This window comes from Nerophis lumbriciformis, linkage group LG18, assembly GCF_033978685.3.
Source record: "Nerophis lumbriciformis linkage group LG18, RoL_Nlum_v2.1, whole genome shotgun sequence".
NCBI lineage: Eukaryota > Metazoa > Chordata > Actinopteri > Syngnathiformes > Syngnathidae > Nerophis > Nerophis lumbriciformis.
This window is the reverse complement of record NC_084565.2, coordinates 30,866,130-30,889,193: the sequence shown is the minus strand read 5'-3', so window position 1 is coordinate 30,889,193 and position 23,064 is coordinate 30,866,130. Positions and strand designations below refer to the sequence as shown.

General features: G+C 41.5%; 1 protein-coding gene across 1 annotated transcript; it reads right to left on the bottom strand.

Moving 5' to 3' along the window:
* Positions 1–291: 291 nt before the first annotated feature.
* Positions 292–23,064, bottom strand: LOC133617805 (uncharacterized). The gene is made up of 3 exons (XM_061978040.1): positions 22,632–23,064; positions 7,584–7,799; positions 292–2,130 (listed from the first exon to the last, which is right to left on the bottom strand). Exons 1-3 carry the CDS (start codon positions 22,822–22,824, stop codon positions 1,115–1,117), a joined length of 1,425 nt encoding a protein of 474 aa, XP_061834024.1. The 5' UTR covers positions 22,825–23,064; the 3' UTR covers positions 292–1,114.

Genomic DNA, 23,064 nt, shown 5'->3' with positions numbered 1-23,064 from the left:
GTTTTTCTCTCACATACAGTACTGAAACACTCTCATACACACAACTGACACGCTCATATACACTACTGAAATGCTCTCAACGGAAAATGTTTTTCTATCACACACTTCTGTGTGTGATAGAAAAAAACACTCTCATACACACTACTGAAATGTTAGGGTAGCAGATATACTTTAAGTGTGTTCATTAAGTTCTGGGTAGAGCCTCTCCTGATGGAAGTTATCAGAGTCCTCTCTTTGCAGCCTCTCAATGCATTGAACAACACTGGTAAAAACAACTGAAAATATCCTCTTTTATGCCTCTCACTTCAAAAGATAAAGCTTGAATTTGAAAAATGAAGAATATCAGATGAACATACATTGTGGTTGAAGCAAGAAGTGCTTGATCGGTACCGGAAGACACGATCGGTCCACATCTTGTCTGTTACTGTGAGAAAATACAAACATTGTGGACTTGCGTTCACTGACTGTATATTGTGTGAAAATGACATGAAATGTGTGAATGGTATGGCCACAAAAGATCAATGCTGTGGTAATTGTGTTTAGAGTTTTGAAAATGTTACAACTGGTCGGACAAACGCTTGTTAGGGAGTGAAATAACTAATACATAAACACTCAATAATGTTATTGTTCAAAATGTTTAAAACGAAAAGTTGTAATGTATTCCTATTCCAAGTATTCCTCATAAAAAATGTTTGTGACATGAGGCCATTTGCATGTTTATTTATTCTTTCATTAATTTTAAGAAATTGCGGTATTTGAATCATTACCCCACTCTTCCACAAGTGGGGTCAAGATGACCCCTAGCAGTTCCATTGGAATATTCTATGAAGGTTTAATTCTTAGTAACTCTTGACTGTCCCACTTACACAGCTGATGCAACTTTATCCTATTTAACAATACTACTGTAGCTCGTTTATTTTATTAATATTTGTAATTACTTTTATTACAAATGAATGCACTCATTTACAAAAATAAGATAGTGTTTCACGTTGCTTAATTAGTAAATGCACACAATTATATGGAAGACAAAAAACACAAAATGGGACACACCTATAACGTTAACTTAACCACATCAAGTACAAAACATACATGAGTTTTAACAGTTTGGGTGTATTTAAACCCCTGCCGTTTCAATAGCTGTTACACACTTGTGTCTGCTGACCTGATACTTATATGTGAACCTCTTTTCGCACACAATGCAACTGAACGGTTTCTCCCCAGTGTGCGTTCTCATGTGTATCATGACATAATTTTTACTGGTGAATCTTTTCGGGCAAAACGAGCAGGAAAATTGCATCTCCTCCATGTGCGATCTCATGTGTTTGGTCATAGTCTGCTTTGTGGAGAAACTCTTCCTGCACACGGCGCAGGTAAACGGTTTCTCACCAGTGTGTTTATGCATGTGTAGTATCATTTCCGCTTTGATCTTGAATCTTTTATCACAAACTGAGCAAGCAAAGGGATTTTCCCCTGTATGTACCATAAGGTGTCTTTTCAGGGGACCTTGTAAAGAGAATCTTTTTGCACAAAATGAGCAAGCATAAGGTTTCTCTCCAGTGTGCGTTCTCATGTGTAACATCATATTTTGATTTAAGGAGAATCTTTTATCGCAAACCGAGCAAGCAAATGGTTTCTCTCCAGTGTGCGTTCTCATGTGTAATATCATATTTTGTTTTAAGGAGAATCTTTTAGCGCAAACTGAGCAAGCAAAAGGTTTCTCTCCTGTATGTGTTCTCATGTGTATTGTCAAATTACTCCTCAGTGCAAAGGATTTCCCACATTCGGAGCAATGTTTGTTGTTAGTCTGACGTCTTGTGTCCACTTCTTGGGTGTCATCACAGTGATTGTTCTCAAAAGAGTCTGACATCACGTCGTCCATGGCTGACAGTGGAGCAAAGATTCCGTCTGGTTGGGAGTTTATGTTTTTACAACGCTTTCCATCAACTTCTGTTATGTGTTGAGTTAGAGGCTCCGCCCCTCTGTTCTCCACACTGTGATGAAACTGTGAGGACTGAAGCTGCTCACACGGTTCCTCCTCTTCCTCTTTAAGGTTCTGCCCCACACAGGGGATCCACTCTTGCTTCTTAGTGGGAAGCTTGTCTTCAACCTTCTCTGACACCTGCTGGATGTCTGCAGGAAAAAAGAAAAAAAAAACACAAACAAGGTTTTATTTTAGCCTGTCGAGTTTACGCCAACTAAATCATTCATATGGCATTTTAGCATGAAAATGTTTTTGGAGGGAACATCATGTTCATGATTTATAGGAAAATATTGTGTATACTAACTTTTATAAATGTTTGCTTTTAAATTTATCGATGTGTACCTTTTATGTGATTCATTTTCTCAAGAATAGGAGAGAATACTCTCACACAAAATAGATCTATTATGTTTCATATTTATTTACAAGTACAATCTATACATATATACATACGGTACATATACATTCACTGTACAAACATACATATACACATACAAGTACATACATATACATACACTCATGCAAATAATCACGTTTCATCAAACATATTAACGTTGTTGCCCTAGAGGAAACTGGGTAACACATGGCACACTGACAAAGCTTAACCTATTGTTACTATAACAATCTACAAGGTTAATATAGTTGGCTTCTCTTTCTTCCCCTCCATTTATCTGTTTCTTTTGTATTTCAAGTTATCATTACATATATGTATTGTTGCATTTGAACAATTGTATTGTTGATAATAGAGGTAATTATTGTTATTATTCATTATCAATAGTGCTATTTCTATTAGTATTTGTATTGCTCCATTTGTAGTGTAATAATGTTCATTGTCATTTATGTATTATTTATTTCACTAACTGCTTCTTTGCTATAATTTTTACCATCACAATTGTTCGGATGCTAATTTGCAGTGTGTATATAAAACGTTGATGGGGGACGGGTGTTAAGTTGTTTTAGAGGGCTTTGAAGGCAACAATGGTTACTCCCATTAGCCGCATTTTGCAAGTGTTTTATTATATTTAGAATCCTAAAAAAAAAAAAAAAAAAAAAAAGCTCATCAAGAGAATGCCAAGAGTGTGCAAAGCAGTAATCAGAGCAAAGGGTGGCAATTTTGAAGAAACTAAAATATAAAACATGTTTTCAGTTACTTCACCTTTTTTTGTTAAGTACCGTATTTTTCGGAGTATAAGTCGCATCTGCCGAAAATGCATAATAAAAAAGGAAAAAAACATATATAAGTCGCACTGGAGCCCAGCCAAACTATGAAAAAAACTGCGACTTATAGTCCGAAAAATACGGTACATAACTCCACATGTGTTCATTCATAGTTTTGATGCCTTCAGGGACAATCTACAAAGTAAAAAGTCATGAAAATAAAGAAAACCCATTGAATGAGGAGAAGGTGTGTCCAAACTTTTGGCCTGTACTGTATGTTCTGTTAAACCACTAATGGTAACATAAGCTAGCCTGTGGTTTCCTTCAACTGGACATTATAGGGCAGAAAAGTGCAGGGACATAATGGAAAGGGACAGAAAGTGTGGTGGGGGCCAGTTCCCCAGTTTTAGACTTAGACAAACCTTAATGATCCACTAGGGAAATTGTTCCACACAGTAGCTCAATTACAAAGGATGAAAAGTTGGAAAGGATGGAAAGGACAATGCAGGTATAAAATAGACAAAAAAATTACCATAGTAGCAATATAAAATATAACATGTATGTAATATTTACATAATATATGTACAGTATATGATATATACTGATATATATATATTATTATTGATATATATAATTGTAGATTGTTTTGCTTAGTGCCTCGCAACGCCCCTGGATTGACAACAGAATCCAGAAGTTCTTGTTGTTTCTCTTTTTTTCTTCTTCTCCTCGAACTATGAAACCGATCACGTATTTCTTCCACAGCAGCTTCTATCGCTGCTTTATTGACGTTCTCCGCATTTTTTACTTTACACATTTTGTGACGGACAAAACCTGCATTTTGTTGGCTTACGGCTTTCCATTTTCATTAGTTTCTCTTTGCGGCTAGTAAACAAGCGGACTAAAAGCAAATGTTATAAGCGGAATCAAAAGGACCTATTTTTGGTGTTTGATGCGTTTTATCACAGAAAAGGGTTGGAATTGGGGGTTAAAGCACCAAAATGATTGACTGCTGCTCACTGCTCCCCTCACCTCCCAGGGGGTGATCAAGGGTGATGGGTCAAATGCACAGAATAATTTCGCCACACCTTGTGTGTGTGTGACAATAATTGGTACTTTAACTTTAAATTAACACATTAACATTTTTCCAGGGAAATAAAAATGCACATGATGTCCACAAACAACTGATCTCGATCCATTTATGTATTCAATAATTTATGACGCATAAAGAGTTCACTTCAATTGCACAGTCACACAGTAATAAGAAGTATGCTAAGTAGGGCCGTCAAAGTGAACGAAATAACAAGTTGACAAAAATTAGTGTTGCTGTAAAAATATGTTTGTGTCCATTCCGTGTTGGGCTGTTAAAAAAAAGCGTAATTTTTAATAAACAAATATTTGAAGAAAGCACACAAATCCTATGTAGATTGTATTTAAGCTATATTTATGTTGAAGCTATACTTAAAATCAACAAACATATAGCTGCAAATAATTGCAAAATAACAGACAAAATGCAATTAGTCGCAAATAAATATTTTAAACACTAAGACGTCAATCAATCGCTGTCATGACATGCAGCTAAACTGACTGTGATATTGAATTCGACCAGCAGAGGGACTCATAGCCTAAATAATGTTAATGTGCATTCAACGAAGAAGACGCATGTACGGATTCATTCAGTGACATGAGAAGCTCATTATTCACACGACAAAGTCTCGTTATTTATAAATGAACGACACATTTATGGCTTTACTTTCAACCGTTGAAAAAAAGCTCCGTGCATAGAGCTGACAGCACAGCCCGGCTATGAGGCTCTTTATCCGGCTAAAGAGGAGCGGACAGCACGGAGGTAGCTCAAAATTACGATCATTTATGTCTCGTAATACAACACAAATGTAAGTACCAGTGCGACGTAACACCAAGCTTTAAATGTAAGATGTTTTTTTTTTTTTTAAATCTATACAGTACTAAATTCAAAAGTCACTGTTTCTGCCCCGCGTAGCGCCGCCATGTTAAAAAATATATTTCAGAGCTGGACGCGCAAAGCATCTTGGGAGTTCGAATAGTGAAAGCTGGGATGGATAATTTTTTTTCTTTCCTTATAAACAACAATAATATACAAGCACACTTTCAATGGTGTCCCTTAACAGGAGGAGTACTTTACACATCAACATAAACATGCATTGCCCATACAGACAAGGAATGTTAAATAAAAAAAATAATGAAGTGGCAGTAAAATTGAGAATAATAATAATAATAATAACAAACAAGCAGTGGTGTGCCGTCATCTCTGCTGGTAACCAGAAATCATGATCATAATTAAAGATAAAAATTATTTTTTTATTTACTTTCCCTAAATATTGAAAAGTATTCATATTCTCTTCATGTCATATTATGCACGTTCCAGCGCTGTTTTTAGTTTTAGTTTGTATCCAATCAGAATTCAGCTAGCTTTTGTTGCCATGCTGTACCAAATCTGCCAGAAGCCTTCAGAATCAACAATGTCTGTGCACTGTAAGTGAACGGGGACATACAGTTGATAGACAGTTGCGATAGCCAATCAGATCACAAGTTGTTGTCAGTAAGGCCTTCTAGCTGACCTAAGGAAGATAATATAGTGTGATGTTATGAGCTAGGTAACATAAGAACTCCATTACCCAGCATGCCACAGTAGTGACGCATGTGCAGTAGCCGCGTTTAGCCATGCCGGAAGCGGGATATTTTTGATGAGCACCTTGTGGAGTAAACTTTAAGAACTCAGCCAACACGCTTCGTCTGCATCTTTTATGATTAGACAAGACAACACATATATTTGCAAGGCCATTTTCAAGAAGGATATTTAAAGAGAAACGCCGGAAGCTCGAATGGGCTTTACAAATTGAGTTCAGATATTTTGTTTCTTAATTTTTTTCACGTTGAACATGTTTTTTTGCAATTTTTATTTAGACAGTACCACATAAGATATGTTTTAATTGCTGATGCGGGTTTATTGATTTTTAATTGCGCCAGAAAAAACCTGTTATGTACACTGTTGGTGGTGTATCAATGCCCAGTAGTGCATAAATGTGTTTCTGTATAGTATATCTCCAGCAATTGTCACGTGGTGACATCAATGATGGTTTTCTGAGAGGTAATCATTTAAGTCGGACTTCACTGAAGGCCTAGGTGGGAAACACACGGCCCGCCACTGCAAATCAAGTTATCCAATAAAGATAATAAATGAAGAGCGTTCCTATCTTTCAAAATGTCCCATATTTTTGTATTTATTACTTTAAAATGATTGATCTATGAGAGGAATTTGGTTTCACTTTGAATAATCTAATATGTTTGAAAAATGTTCCCATCAAAAGTACAACAAGGTTGCTGTCTTTTACGAAAATATCTACTATAGTAAACGGCTCCTGTTGTGAGTACGATTAGTGGGCAAGTGCAAAAAAGTGGTCCTGCCCTATTTAAATTAGGAATTTGGTATAATTGGCCGTCACCATGGAGACCGTCACCTGCGTATTTGTACAAAAATACAACAGTGGGGAGAATTAGTGTGATTTTATTTGATCAAAACACCAAATGACAATCCAGTGACAGTAATGTGTAAAAAAAACATTACTATAATATTGTGCGTCATATTAATTATTTACACAAATGCACGTTTTATACAACTTTAGAATTAAAAACATAAAACACCACAACATGCTGTGTTTTAAAGTACATTTAGTACAATCACAGTTTAAGTACATTTAAGTCCCTGCAGCTTCCATGACCGTTGCGCACTTGTGTCTACTAACTTGGTATTTATACGTGAACCTTTTATCGCACACGTCGCAACGAAACGGTTTCTCCCCGGTGTGTGTTCTCATGTGTGTCATGAAGTAGTTTTTACTAGTGAATTTTTTCGTGCAAAGCGAGCAGGAAAATTGCTTCTCCTCCATGTGTGATCTCAAGTGTATGGTCAAATACTGCTTCCTGGAGAAACCCTTATTGCAAACAGAGCAGGTGAAAGGTTTCTCTCCAGTGTGTATTCTCATGTGTAACATCATTTCATATTTCTTCTTGAATTTTTTCCCACAAACGGAACACGAAAAAGGATTCTCTCCTGTATGTATCATCAAGTGTCTATTCATCTGATCAGTTGTACAGAATCTTTTAGCGCAAACTAGGCAAGCAAAAGGTTTCTCTCCGGTGTGTGTTCTTACGTGTCTATTCAGACTTCCCCTTTTGTTAAATGATTTCCCACATTCAGAGCAGGCAAAAGCTTTTCTGTCAGTGTGATGTCTCAAATCACCTTTAGAGTCCTCATTACTCTCCAAAGGTTCTTTGTCCTCGCCACTGAGCTCAGTCTCAGAAGAGTCTGACATCTCGCCTCCAACAATTTCTGTTGTCATGTGTTGAATTTGAGGGTCTGCGCTTCTGTTCTCCTCACTTTGACTGTGATGAAGCTGTAGGAACTCACCATCATAATCTTCGTCGTCCTCACTCTTATATGGGACACCTGGAGACATCAAATTGGTGACGTCGGCCTCCTCCAACCCTTGAAACTGCTCCCACAGATCCTCCTCTTCCTCTTTAATGAAGGCGGGCCCCGGCTCCTCCTGCCCCGCATTGGAGCGCCACTCCTGTTGCTCTGAGAGAACCTCAACTTCTTTCTTCACGGACACCTGCTGGACATCTGCGGGACAACATTAAAACACAAATGTTATTTTAGTTTGCAGCGCTTACTTCAACTATAAAAAGGTATGTAATATGATAATATATGCATAGAAACGGACAATGCACATAAGCAGACATAATTAAAGCTCTGTGTGTATTAAAATGGAATTGCACTTTTTTGCCTATCATTCACAATCCTTATGTGAGACGAAACACACATATCTTTACCTTTTCGGTGTTCTAAATATTAAAAAACTTCTAGTAAGAGGCAGTTAACGATGCAGACAGTGGGTATATGATCCATTTTGCCTATAAAGCCCTCTAAAAACCCTCCAAAAACCTCTGTCACCGTTTTATATAAAGTACAGGCCAAAAGTTTGGACACACCTTCTCATTCAATGCATTTTCCTTATTTTCATCAGAATCAGAAATACTCTCTTAATCCCAGAGGGGAAATTAACATTTTCAGCACAATCCCATTTAAGATCAGACAAACATTACAGGGAGACAGAACAGGATCGCTGACTGGTCTGCCAACTTCTGGCGCCCCTTACAAAAAAGGTGAGATACAGGTAGACAATGGGGGGCGGGGGAGGAGAGAAAAAAATAATTGGTCTAAGCCTGGGCCCCTTGAGACGGGGTCCAGACTAAGGCCAAGGGAAAAAACAACTCATAGCCATAGCACACATCCCTCTTACATGTGTGTAAGAGGGAAACATCAAACATCAAAGAACACAAAGGACATTAAAGACATTAAAGGAGCAGAGCTGACGCAACCAGCCACTTCTACATACAGCTATGAATATAAAGTAAAAGAAACATATACACTGTGGTGGCCTCTGCGGTGTTCCACGCCATTGTCTGCTGGGGTGGAGGGAGCATGGCCAGAGACAGGAGCAGACCCAACAAAGCAACCAAGAGAGCCGACTCCACTCTCGGCCGCCCGCTAACTCTACTACTACCACTAACATGACTATTTACACTTTAGATTGTCACTGAAGGCATCAAAACTATGAATGAACACATGTGGAGTTATGCACCCTATTTTTCTGACTATAAGTCGCAGTTTTCTTCATAGTTTGGCCGGGTTCCAGTGCGACTTAAATATGTTTTTTTCCTTTTTTATTATACATTTTTGGCAGGTGCGACTTATACTCTGGTGCGACTTATACTCCGAAAAATACGGTACTTAACAAAAAAAGGTGAAATAACCGTTTGCTCTGATTGCTTTTGTGCACACTCTTGGCATTCTCTTCAAGAGGTAGTCACCTGAAATGGCTTTCACTTCACAGGTGTGCTTGAAGCTCATCGAGAGAATGCCAAGAGTGTGCAAAGCATTAATCAGAGCAAAGGGTGGCTATTTTGAAGAAACTAGAATATAAAACATGTTTTCAGTTATTTCACCTTTTTTTGTTACGTTCCTAACTCCACATGTGTTAATATGTGCCTTCATTGACAATCTACAATGTAAATAGTCATGAAAATAAAGAAAAGCATTGGAGGAGAAGCTGTGTCCAAACTTTTGGCCTGTACTGTACATGCTGTAAGTTTGTATGTAAGCATGTATATTTATATACATGCTTTAAGTACACATGCAATGTGGTAACAGGCACAAACATGACAACATAATATTTACAGTATTATGCTCATTGTAACCATTGCCACAACTTCTTTTCTAGGCGCACTGATTTCACTGAGCGCATAGCAACGGTAGAGTTGTTGCCATGCAAAAACTGTAGCAAGGCTACGCTAGAAAAGTAGTTCCTTGGTGGTAGTTTCTACAGTAGGAATAACTTGGTTAAAAACAGTTTTGGATTGAGAAACTTTCCATCTATTTCTGAAAATGCAATGCAGTTGCAGTTTCTATGAACCTTAAGGCAGTGGTTCTCAAATGGGGGTACGCGTACCCCTGGGGGTACTTGAAGGTATGCCAAGGGGTACGTGAGATTTTTTTTTAAATATTCTAAAAATAGCAACAACTCAAAAATCCTTTATAAATATATTTATTGAATAATACTTCAAGAAAATATGAATGTAAGTTGATAAACTGAACATCAAATCAAGTAGGCTATTCCATTCATTACAATGCAACAATGCAATATTCAGTGTTGACAGCTAGATTTTTTGTGGACATATTTATAATTGAATCACTTGTTTATTTTTCAACTAGTTTTTAGTTATTTTTATATCTTTTTTTCCAAATAGTTCAAGAAAGACCACTACAAATGAGCAATATTTTTGCACTGTTATACAATTTAATAAATCAGAAACTGATGACATAGTGCTGTATTATACTTCTTTATCTCTTTTTTTCAACCAAAAAAAACCCCTCTGATTAGGGGGTACTTGAATTAAAAAAAATTTCACATGGGGTACATCACTGAAAAAAGGTTGAGAACCACTGCCTTAAGGTATCCCGTTCAGGGCATAAATAACACCAGGACTAAACTAATATGGTCTAAATTTAACTATCTTTGCATTGTTTTCGGCTGTACGAATCATTGAAATCACGAAAAAGCTGTCAGTAACCCCAACACCACAGCCAAAAGTATTAGGCCACCCATCCAAATGATCAGAATCAGGTGTCCTAATCACTTGGCCCGGCCACAAGTGTATAAAATCAAGCACTTGATTGATAATAAAGGTAAATTATTGGTATTGTTCATTATCAATAGCGCTATTTCTATTGGTATTTGTATTGATCCATTTGTAGTGTAATAATGCTCATTGTCATTTCTGTATTATTTTTTATTTTTCGCTAACTGCTTATTTGCTATTACTTTTACCATCATATTTGTACATGTCGTATTTGCTGATGTTGCTCTATTGTTGTTGTTGTTGTTTGCTGTTGTTGTTTTTGTCTCTCTGTCTAATCCCCCTCTTGTCCCCACAATTTCCCCCTCTGTCTTCTTTTTTTCTCTTTCTATCCCCTCCTGCTCCTGCCCGGCTGCACTAAATGATAATATAAATACATTTAATAAAGTCAAATACAAATAAGGCAACAAGAGAAGTATCCTACACTTCTCTTTTGTAAAGTAAATCTGAACAGCCGACATGGGCATCTACATCAACTATATGATTTGCCTGAGAAGCTGGACAGGACACAAAAAAATAAATAAAAAATCACGAAAAAGCTGTCAGTAACCCCAACACCACAGCCAAAAGTATTAGGCCACCCATCCAAATGATCAGAATCAGGTGTCCTAATCACTTGGCCTGGCCACAGGTGTATAAAATCAAGCACTTAGGCATGGAGACTGTTTCTACAAACATTTATGAAAGAATGGGACGCTCTCAGGAGCTCAGTGATTTCTGGCGTGGAACTGTCATAGGATGCCACCTGTGCAACAAATCCAGTCGTGAAATTTCCTCGCTCCTAAATATTCCAAAGTCAACTGTCGGTAGTGATGGGTTGATGAGGCCTCATGAAGCGTTTCCACACATTGCAAAACTGTATTGATACTGTGTCACTAAATACTGACATCTGCTGGACATTAAAAATCCCTACAGGCAACCTATGGACCGACTCAACTGACACTGATTTTATGACCTAGTACAGTGGTTCTCAAATGGGGGTACGCGTACCCCTGGGGGTACTTGAAGGTATGCCAAGGGGTACGTGAGATTTTTTTTAAATATTCTAAAAATAGCAACAATTCAAAAATCCTTTATAAATATATTTATTGAATAATACTTCAACAAAATATGACTGTAAGTTCATAAACTCCGTGAAGCACAAGCTCAGGTTTGTCACTAAAATGTCTGTCAAAAAGAACTGTGAAAAGAAATGCAACAAGGCAATATTCAGTGTTGACAGCTAGATTTTTTGTGGACATGTTCCATAAATATTGATGTTAAAGATTTTTTTTTTTGTGAATAAATGTTTAGAATTAAGTTCATGAATCCAGATGGAGCTCTAATACAATCCCCAAAGAGGGCACTTTAAGTTGATTATTACTTCTAGGTGTAGAAATCTTTATTTATAATTGAATCACTTGTTTATTTTTCAACAAGTTTTTAGCTATTTTTATATCTTTTTTTCCAAATAGTTCAAGAAAGACCACTACAAATGAGCAATATTTTGCACTGTTATACAATTTAATAAATCAGAAACTGATGACATAGTGCTGTATTTTACTTCATCTTTTTTTTTTTCAACCAAAAATGCTTTGCTCTGATTAGGGGGTACTTGAATTAAAAAAATATTCACAGGGGGTACATTGCTGAAAAAAGGTTGAGAACCACTGACCTAGTATATACAATAATATAAACCAAGTCCTTGTATTTCATTTAGGATTATTTCATAACTTCATTTAAATAAAAATATATTTTTGTCTTTTTTAGATACAGTCAATATATAATGTGAACATGTATCATAACATGGAAATCTAAGAGAACGTGTTGTGAATGAGGATGCTTGTGGACCTGGAAATTATTATTTTTTTTTTTTACACATTTTTATAAAAAAAAAAAAACAGTTTTTCCAACGTATTCAATTTTAGACGCTTTCTCTTCTTAGTTATTATTTCTCCGGCTGTAGAAAAGAGCCGCTCACAGGGCACAGAGGAGGCGTCAGTGCGACACAGTTCGCGTATCGGTCACGTGACCAAAACAGCTCATGATCGGTCACATGACTTTCTAAAAGCGGTACGCGCACCGACACAGGGTTTCGCTCTATGAGCTTGACGCATGCGCCAATGCATCGGTGTTGCCGGACCCATCACTAACTGTCGGCTTTGTTATAAGAAAATGGAAGATTTTGGGAACAACAGCAACTCAGACATGAAGTGGTAGGCCACGTAAACTGACAGAACAGAAGCGCATAGTGCACAGAGTCCTGACCTGAACCCGATAGAACACATTTGCGATTAATTACAACGGAGACCGAGAGCCAGGCTTTCTCGACCAACATCAGTGTGTGACCTCACCAATGCGCTTTTGGAAGAATGGTCGAAAATTGCTATAACACACTCCGCAACCTTGTGGACAGCCTTCCCAGAAGAGTTGAAGCTGTAATAGCTGCAAAAGGTGGACCGACATCATATTGAACCCTATGGGTTAGGAATGTGATGGCACTTCAAGTTCATATGTGAGTCAAGGCAGGTGGCTAATTCAATCAATCAATCAATCTTTATTTATATAGCCCTAAATCACAAGTGTCTCAAAGGGCTGCACAAGCTAATTACTTTTTCCTATTGGCTTTCCCATCTTCAAAACAATACAACTCATCTGGGTCCTCGACTCTTGGCATGCTACCACTGTGACCTTTAAGCAGCTCATTTCCATCCATCCATCCATCCATTCATCCATCCATCCATTTTCTAAAAATCTGCCATGATTGCCACCATCTCTTGGATGCATCAGAATGACGACTAGTCCTCAGTTTCCATCATCAGCGACTGCAAGTCCCTAGTCCAAGCTGTCAGCAACCCCAACACCACAGACCCCTCTAATATCAATCCAATCCTCCCTATCGGCTTTCCCATATTCAAAACAATACAACTCATCTGGGTCCTCGACCATTGCAACCTAGCAGACAACAACAACAAATAAGATCATCTTTTAGAAGCCAAATTCGATTAGGATGTGCACAGGTAAGAGCGTGCTAAAAACATTGGATGGAGTTTTTCAATACACATTTTAGCAGTGTGTATGTGTGTGGAACTGGAGTTTGACTCCTACAGTACAATGGAGAAAGAAACCATGGAGGCCTTGCATAGATATTTATTAAACAATGTTGGTTTCCTTCATACTTACTCCAAACGAGCCGTTTGGAATTAGCCCAGAGTGTGCCATTTTTCCCAGGTGTGATTAAAATACAAAAAAAATGCACGATGCGAGACTTCTTTTCATGTAGTAGAAATATTTTAATAATATATAATAGCCAAGCCACGCCAAAATGCACCAATTGAATTTGTTTTAATCAGCCCCTCAAGTTATCCAGCAGCAATAAAATTAAAAAAGGAAATTGCTGACTAGACTATGTCTATTTTTTTTTATTTATTAGGGCTGTCTAACAATCAAAATATATAATCAGGATTACTTGCATGTTGTTCATAGTTAACTCAAAATTATTAATTACTTTTTCATCATGAATAAGTCTACCCTAGATAATTTTAAAGTGTTTAAAACCATGACTGGACATTTCATTTGCTTTAATGAAATGTTTTTAAACATTATGCTTTTTAAAACAGCTCAACTTGGAGGGTGTGTTTGCAAACATGAGAAAAACTAACATCAAATCTAAACCACCAGCGGGTCGTTGCAGTATTAATTGATATATATATATATATAATTTGCACACTATTGACAAGTGATGTACCGAAAACTCGACCATCGGAAAAAATACTTTGATCACCGGGTTCGAACCCAGTACCTTTCATTCCGAGTCAGCAGTCTCAACCCCTGGTCTGTCCTGGGTCTTGGGAAGAAATGATTGTGTTCCATACACAAATGTAATAGAGGACTCCTGGTTCAGTACAGTATGATAAAGGTGGAACAAATTACTGTCAAAATCTTGTCTTAACAAAACCCAGGATGCTCAATGGTTAAGACTGCTGCATCTTACGCAGTACTACTTGGTTCAAATCCATTACTTGGATGATCTTGTTCTTTCTTTCGCCTCGATCATAGTTCACTGATTACATTTGTACATGACCGAAAACCGAAACTTACTGGGACCCAGGATAGCTCAATGGTAAACACTGTGGGCTCCTAATACAGGGGTACTGAGTCCAAACCCCATACATGGAACCAGTAATTTGGCTGTATGGCGTCAAAACGACATACATTGTGGGGTGTTTCTTCTCCCACACACAGAGTAATGTTATGTGCTCGTTGTTTGAGTAACATATAGTTGAAAAATTAAGTCAACACTAAAGATAATAATAATAAAAAAATAAATTGTCAAATAGTCAATGATGACACCTCAGGGGTTACCTGTGTGTGAGAATGTGTGTGTGTGTGTGTGCGTGTGTGTGTGTGAGAATGAGTGTGTGCGAGTGAGTGTAATTCCTGAGGTGGGTGGGAATAGGAGTATAAAATTAAAAATAAGGAGCGTTGACCAATGACCTCTCCTGGGTACAATTAAAATAAAAAATAGGTTAATTGTAATTGGATTAAAAAAAAAAAAAAATGTTAAATAATTATTTTAACAATACATGGGAGAAGTGACAGTCACAATATATGTCACCTTGAAGCCTCCAGCCAGTTTTGTAAATTACATGTCAACCCAACCAGGATTCAACCCAGCACCCTTCAACCTGAGTCAACAGTCTTAACCACTGGGCTATCCTGACTCTTGTGGAGAGAATATTTTTTTCCATACACAAATGTAATCGAGGACTCCTGGCTTAGTAAAGTATGATGAGGTAGAACAAAATACCATTAACCAGAGTGGGGTTTGAACCCAGTACCTTTCATTCCGAGTCAGCAGTCTTAACCCCTGGTCTATACTGGTTCTTGGGAGAACAGATTGTGTTCCATAAGCAAATGTAATAGAGCACTCCTGGTTCAGTAAACCATTTGTATATATATAAGGTTGGGAGCATAGAATTGTCCAAAATGTTTTGGTATCCTGGAGCATTCAAAGTTCCTTTTACTGGAATTAAGGAGCCAAACCCAACTCCTGAAAAACAACCCCACACCATATTTCCTCCTACACCAAATTTCACACTCGGCACAATGCAGTCCGAAATGTACCGTTCTCCTGGCAACCTCCAAACCCAGACTTGTCCATCAGATTGAGAGATGGAAAAGCGTGATTCATTTCTCCAGAGAAGGCGTCTCCACTGCTCTAGAGTCCAGAGTAGACGTGCTTTACACCACTGCATCCGACGCTTTGCATTGGACTTGGTGATGTATGGCTTAGATGCAGCTGGTCGGCCATGGAAACCCATTCCGTGAAGCTCTCTGCGTACTGTACGTGGGATAATTGGAAGGTCACATGAAGTTTGGAGCTCTGTAGCAACTGACTGTGCAGAAAGTCAGCGACCTCTTTGCACTATGCGCTTCAGCATCTGTCAGTTTACGTGGCCTACCACTTGGTGGCTGAGTCGCTGTTGTTCCCAAACTCTTACATTTTCTTATAACAAAGCCGACAGTTGACTTTGGAATATTTAGGAGGGAGGAAATTTCACGACTGGATTTGTTGCACAGGTGGCATCCTATGACAGTTCCACGCTGGCAATCACTGAGCTCCTGAGAGCGGCCCATTCTTTCACAAATGTTTGTAGAAACAGTCTCCATGCCGAAGTGATTGATTGTATACACCTGTGGCCGGGCCAAGTGATTAGGACACCTGATTCTGATCGTTTGGATGGCTGGCCAAATACTTTTGGCAATATAGTGTATTTTAGGGATACAGAATTTCGCACGACAAAGATACATACATCCAGCTCAAGAGAATAGTTTATGAACAGGTCGATAGATACCTTGCCACTAATAAACTCATACACAAATTCCAATCTGGCTTCAGAACTCCACTGACACATGCCTTATCTATCTGACCGATCACATCAAACATGAGGTGGACGCGGGCAAATACTGCGGCATGATCATGCTGGACTTTCAGAAGGCCTTTGACACCGTTAACCACGTTATACTGTTAGATAAGCTCAGAGCAATCGGATTTGATAAAACCTCATCGAGCTGGATGCAATCTTACTTGGAGGGGAGGAAACAGGTGGTAGAGGTCACCCCCCCCCCTCTCAGTAAGCTGTGGAGTCCCCCAAGGCAGTATATTAGGGCCTTTACTTTTCCTAATATACATAAACGACATGTCATCAGCATGCGACTGTGAATTGTTTTTGTTTGCGGATGTCTCGGCAGGTGGAGAAAATCCTCAGTGCTGAACTCTGTAGAACAACAAGCTATCCATACACTTGGGTAAAACGGAATCCATCCTATTTCAGTCCCACATCAACCTTAAGAAAGTCAATGACTTCACTATAAAAGTGGGTGACATTGTTATCACCAGGAAAGATGAGGTCACCTACCTAGGTTACATTCTAGAGGCTAATCTTTCCTGTGATAAAATAGCAACCAAGGTAATCAAAAAGGTCAACTAACGAACGAGATTTCTCTATAGAATATCCTCTCTGGTCAACAAAAGCACCATGAGGATTCTGGCGGGAACTCTCGTTCAACCCTTTTTCGATTACGCATGCACCTCCTGGTACCCTAGCACCTCCAAAACCCTCAAATCTAGACTCCAAACATCCCAGAACAAGCTAGTCAGATTACTTCTAGACCACCACCCCAGATCACACCTCACTCCTACTCACTTCTCCAAAGTGGGCTGGCTCAGGGTGGAGGACAGAGTAAAACAACTTGCACTGAGCCTAGTCTATAAAATCCGCTACACCTCCCTGAAAACAAAGTACATGTCAAACTACTTCCTTAACGTAAATGACCGCCATAACCACAACACCAGAGGGAGCTCCACTAAGCACGTTAAACCCAGATTCCGATCTAACAAAGATCTTAACTCTTTCTCCTTCTATGCCACATCATTGTGGAATGCGCTCCCAACAGGTGTAAAAGAAAGGGCATCTCTATCCTCCTTCAAAACCGCACTAAAAGAACACCTCCAGGCAACTTCAACCCTAAACTAACACCCTCCCTTCCACATCATACCTCTTCGGATTGCAAATAGTCAAATGTAAATAATCAAATGTAGACACTTTTTCTTATACTTTCTGATCTCTCTCTCTGTGTCCACTACCTGCTGTACATATCCTACCAAGTCAGTCCTACACTGTTCCAATGTCCATTTCTCTGATGATGCAATTGTTGATGACAGAAGTGTTGATACCAACCAATCCTAATCCCCCCCCCTCCATATACCACACCCCTGATTGTAAATAATGTAAATAATTCAATGTATATACTAGGGATGTCCCGATCCAGGTTTTTGCACTTCCGATCCGATACGATACTGACCGATACCGATACTGACCGATACTGGCCTATCCGAGCATGTATTAAAGTTTAAAGTTATTTAGCCTACTTAGTTGTCAGAATCATGTTGAAAAGGGTTTTAGTACTTTTGATAACAACTAGCCAGCTGAATTAGGGGAGTTTGAATAATACACAATGGTTGGTAACAAGAAACTGACCTGTTTATTCAAGGATAAACACAAAATAGACAAAATTATACATGACAAACAGAAATGGCATCATTGAACTAGGGCTGGGAGATATGGCCTTTTTTTAATATTGCGATATTTTAAGGCCATATTGCGATACACGATATATATCTCGATATTTTGCCTTAGCCTTTAATAAACACTTGATGCATATAATCACAGCAGTATGATGATTCTATGTGTCTACATTAAAACATTCTTCTTCATACTGCATTAATATATGCTACTTTTAAACTTTCATGCAGAGAGGGAAATGACAACTAAAAAAAATCACTATTTTTTTCATACGGTGTTGATGTGGAAATGTTTGCCTCGGCATTTTGATGGTGTGTGCGTGTGGCACCGAATGGAGATAAGCGTCTCGACAGACGTTACAATATTTGAACAATGATGATGAAAACTGTTTTCTCTGTCGTGTTCGTGTGTCGAAAATTGTTATGCGCTTATATTTTTATTTGATTTTGTGCGTGGCATAGATTTGCCGTGCGCAGAGGACGCTTGAGCAGGCGCGCACCTTAGCGGCTGCGCTAGCATCACAGCTAACGTTAGCCATGCTGCTACCTCGCTCTCTGCTGGGAGAGGGCGTATACGTATGTGACGTATGACGTGACAGTATGTGACGTATGACGTGACAGTATGTGACGTGTGTAAGAAGGTGCACTTGCTGTCTGTGAGAGGGAGACACAGGAAAGAGTGAGAAGAGCCTGTCGTGTAATGCCAGCAGCTAAAAGCAACTGCGTGAGAATCCACAGACCTGTGGATGTGTTGAAGGTGTGCTGGAAAATGCGGAACGGAAATTAGGGAGCAGCAGAAAAGTGGAATGTATTATTTAAATAGCTGCGTTGGAAAACACGGACCGGAATTTTTTTTAAACTGGATCTGGATCGGCATTTTCCCATTCCTTGCCGATACGCTTTTTTTTTGCAAATATCGGCGGCCGATCCGATCCAAATATCGGATCGGGACATCCCTAGTATATACTCTGATGATTATCTTGTGTGATGACTGCATTATGAAAATAGTATATATCTGTATCATGAATCAATTTAAATGGGCCCCGACTTAAACAAGTTCCATCCATCCATCCATCTTCTTCCGCTTATCCGAGGTCGGGTCGCGGGGGCAGCAGCTTAAGCAGGGAAGCCCAGACTTCCCTCTCCCCAGCCACTTTGTCCAGCTCCTCCCGGGGGATCCCGAGGCGTTCCCAGGCCAGCCGGGAGAGATAGTCTTCCCAGCGTGTCCTGGGTCTTCCCCGTGGCCTCCTACCGGTCGGACGTGCCCGAAACACCTTCCTAGGGAGGCGTTCGGGTGGCATCCTGACCAGATGCCCGAACCACCTCATCTGGCTCCTCTCGATGTGGAGGAGCAGCGGCTTTACTTTGAGCTCCCCCCGAATGACAGAGCTTCTCACCTTATCTCTAAGGGAGAGCCCCGCCACTCGGCGGAGGAAACTCATTTTGGCCGCTTGTACCCGTGATCTTGTCCTTTCGGTCATGACCCAAAGCTCATGACCATAGGTGAGGATGGGAACGTAGATCGACCGGTAAATCGAGAGCTTTGCCTTCCGGCTCAGCTCCTTCTTCACCACAACGGATCGATACAGCGTCCGCATTACTGAAGACGCCGCACCGATCCGCCTGTCGATCTCACGATCCACTCTTCCCCCACTCGTGAACAAGACTCCGAGGTACTTGAACTCCTCCACTTGGGGCAAGATCTCCTCCCCAACCCGGAGATGGCACTCCACCCTTTTCCGGGAGAGAACCATGGACTCGGACTTGGAGGTGCTGATTCCCATCCCAGTCGCTTCCCACTCGGCTGCGAACCGATCCAGCGAGAGCTTAAGATCTTGGCCAGAGGAAGCCATCAGGACCACATCATCTGCAAATAACAGAGACCTAATCCTGCAGCCACCAAACCAGATCCCCTCAACGCCCTGACTGCGGCTAGAAATTCTGTCCATAAAGGTTATGAACAGAATCGGTGACAAGGGGCAGCCTTGGCGGAGTCCAACCCTCACTGGAAACATGTCCGACTTACTGCCGGCAATGCGGACCAAGCTCTGGCACTGATTATACAGGGAGGGAACTGCCACAATAAGACAGTCCGTTACCCCATACTCTCTGAGCACTCCCCACAGGACTTCCCGGGGTACACGGTCGAATGCCTTCTCCAAGTCCACAAAGCACATGTAGACTGGTTGGGCAAACTCCCATGCACCCTCAAGGACTCTGCCGAGAGTATAGAGCTGGTCCACAGTTCCACGACCAGGACGAAAACCACACTGTTCCTCCTGAATCCGAGGTTCGACTATCCGGCGTAGCCTCCTCTCCAGTACACCTGAATAGACCTTACCGGGAAGGCTGAGGAGTGTGATCCCACGATAGTTGGAACACACCCTCCGGTTCCCCTTCTTAAAGAGAGGAACCACCACCCCGGTCTGCCAATCCAGAGGTACCGCCCCCGATGTCCAAGCGATGTTGCAGAGTCTTGTCAACCAAGACAGCCCCACAACATCCAGAGCCTTAAGGAACTCCGGGCGGATCTCATCCACCCCCGGGGCCTTGCCACCGAGGAGCTTTTTAACTACCTCGGCAACCTCAGCCCCAGAAATAGGAGAGCCCACCACAGATTCCCCAGGCCCTGCTTCCTCATAGGAAGATGTGCTGGTAGGATTGAGGAGGTCTTCGAAGTATTCCCTCCACCGATCCACAACATCCGCAGTCGAGGTCAGCAGAGCACCATCCCCACCATACACGGTGTTGACACTGCACTGCTTCCCCTTCCTAAGGCGGCGGATGGTGGTCCAGAATTGCTTCGAAGCCGTCCGGAAGTCTTTTTCCATGGCCTCCCCGAACTCCTCCCATGTCCGAGTTTTTGCCTCCGCGACCGCTGAAGCCGCACACCGCTTGGCCTGTCGGTGCCTGTCTGCTGCCTCAGGAGTCCCATGAGCCAAAAGAACCCAATAGGACTCCTTCTTCAGCCTGACGGCATCCCTCACCGCCGGCGTCCACCAACGGGTTCTAGGATTACCGCCACGACAGGCACCAACTACCTTGCGGCCACAGCTCCAATCGGCCGCCTCGACAACAGAGGTACGGAACATCGTCCACTCGGACTCAATGTCCAGCACCTCCCTCGTGACATGTTCAAAGTTCTTCCGGAGGTGGGAATTGAAACTCTCTCTGACAGGAGACTCTGCCAGGCGTTCCCAGCAAACCCTCACATTGCGTTTGGGCCTGCCAGGTCTGTCCGGCATCCTCCCCCACCATCGCAGCCAACTCACCACCAGGTGGTGATCGGTAGAAAGCTCCGCCCCTCTCTTCACCCGAGTGTCCAAAACATGAGACCGCAAATCCGATGACACAACTACAAAGTCGATCATGGAACTGCGGCCTAGGGTGTCCTGGTGCCAAGTGCACATATGGACACCCTTATGTTTGAACATGGTGTTTGTTATCGACAATCTGTGACGAGCACAAAAGTCCAATAACAGAACACCACTCGGGTTCAGATCCGGGCGGCCATTCTTCCCAATCACACCTCTCCAGGTTTCACTGTCGCTGCCAACATGAGCGTTGAAGTCCCCCAGTAGAACGAGGGAATCACCCGGGGGAGCACTCTCCAGTACTCCCTCCAGTGAATCCAAAAAGGGTGGGTACTCTGAGCTGCCGTTTGGCGCGTAAACGCAAACAACAGTCAGGACCCGTCCCCCCACCCGAAGGCGGAGGGAAGCTACCCTCTCGTCCACCGGGTTGAACTCCAACGTGCAGGCTTTGAGCCGAGGGGCAACAAGAATTGCCACCCCAGCCCGTCGCCTCTCACTGCTGGCAACGCCAGAGTGGAAGAGAGTCCATCCCCTATCAAGAGAAGTGGTTCCAGAGCCCTTGCTGTGCGTCGAAGTGAGTCCGACTATATCTAGCCGGAACTTCTCCACCTCACGCACTAGCTCAGGCTCCTTCCCCCCCAGCGAAGTGACGTTCCACGTCCCAAGAGCCAGCTTATGTAGCCGAGGATCGGACCGCCAAGCGCCCTGCCCTCGGCTGCCGCCCAGCTCACACTGCACCCGACCTCTATGGCCCCTGCTATGGGTGGTGAGCCCATTGGAGGGGGGACCCACGTTGCCTCTTCGGGCTGTGCCCGGCCGGGCCCCATGGGGACAGGCCCGGCCACCAGGCGCTCGCCATCTTGCCCCACCTCCGGGCCTGGCTCCAGAGGGGGGCCCCGGTGACCCGCGTCCGGGCGAGGGAAATCTGGGTCCTATGTTTGTGTTCTTCATTGAGGTCTTCGAGCTGCTCTTTGTCTGATCCCTCACCTAGGACCAGTTTGCCTTGGGAGACCCTACCAGGGGGCATAGAAACCCCCGGACAACATAGCTCCTAGGATCATTGGGACACGCAAACTCCTCTACCACGGTAAGGTGGCAGCTCAGAGAGGAGACTTAAACAAGTTGAAAAACTTATTCGGGTGTTACTATTTAGTGGTCAATTGTACGGAATATGAACTTCACTGTGCAATCTACTAATAAAAGTTTCAATCAATCAATCAAAAGTTGTTTTTTTTACCCCAGTGCTGTTGCCGTACCACTTCCATTTAGTGAAGAAAATTGGGCAATTAAAATAATTTGCCCAATAAATAAAACAATGTGGATTGTGTGTAATTTTTAAGTCTAATTGAGTTAAAATGCGAAGATGTAAACAAACCTGCTCCGTGTAATCGAACTGGAGGTCTGAGAGCAGCATCCAGTTGTTCGCGTTGCCTCTCGTACTCCTCTTTTGTTCTGGAAAGTTCCTCCTCGTACTCTGCTATGGTTCTTTCGAACAGTCCGAATATTTCTTCCACGACGGAACTGAGTCGCTGCTCCATCAAGGCTCTCAGCTTTTTGACTTTACACATTTTTTTCCACGCTAGCGCTTATTAGCAACGGGTTGCTAACCTCTGCAGCTAGGAAACAGGCGGGTTATAAAGCCAACTGAACAGTTTTCGCCGGGTCTATATCGGCGCCAACAAGCTTTGATGTTGTTTCTTTATCACGCGTCACACGTTCGTGGTGAAATAAGTACAAAGACAACAATAAAGACGACAGCCTGCAGTCGCGTTGGCTTTCAGGTCAGTGAATTCAACACTTCCGCATTT

Excerpts from the sequence above, each read along its gene's own strand:
- LOC133617805 (XM_061978040.1), bottom strand. The coding sequence starts at position 22,824 with ATGTGTAAAGTCAAAAAGCTGAGAGCCTTGATGGAGCAGCGACTCAGT. Across the intron at positions 7,800-22,631 it reads AGTTCGATTACACGGAGCAG|ATGTCCAGCAGGTGTCCGTG; the intron begins GTTTGTTTACAT and ends GTTGTCCCGCAG. Across the intron at positions 2,131-7,583 it reads GGACGACGAAGATTATGATG|ACATCCAGCAGGTGTCAGAG; the intron begins GTGAGTTCCTAC and ends TTTTTCCTGCAG.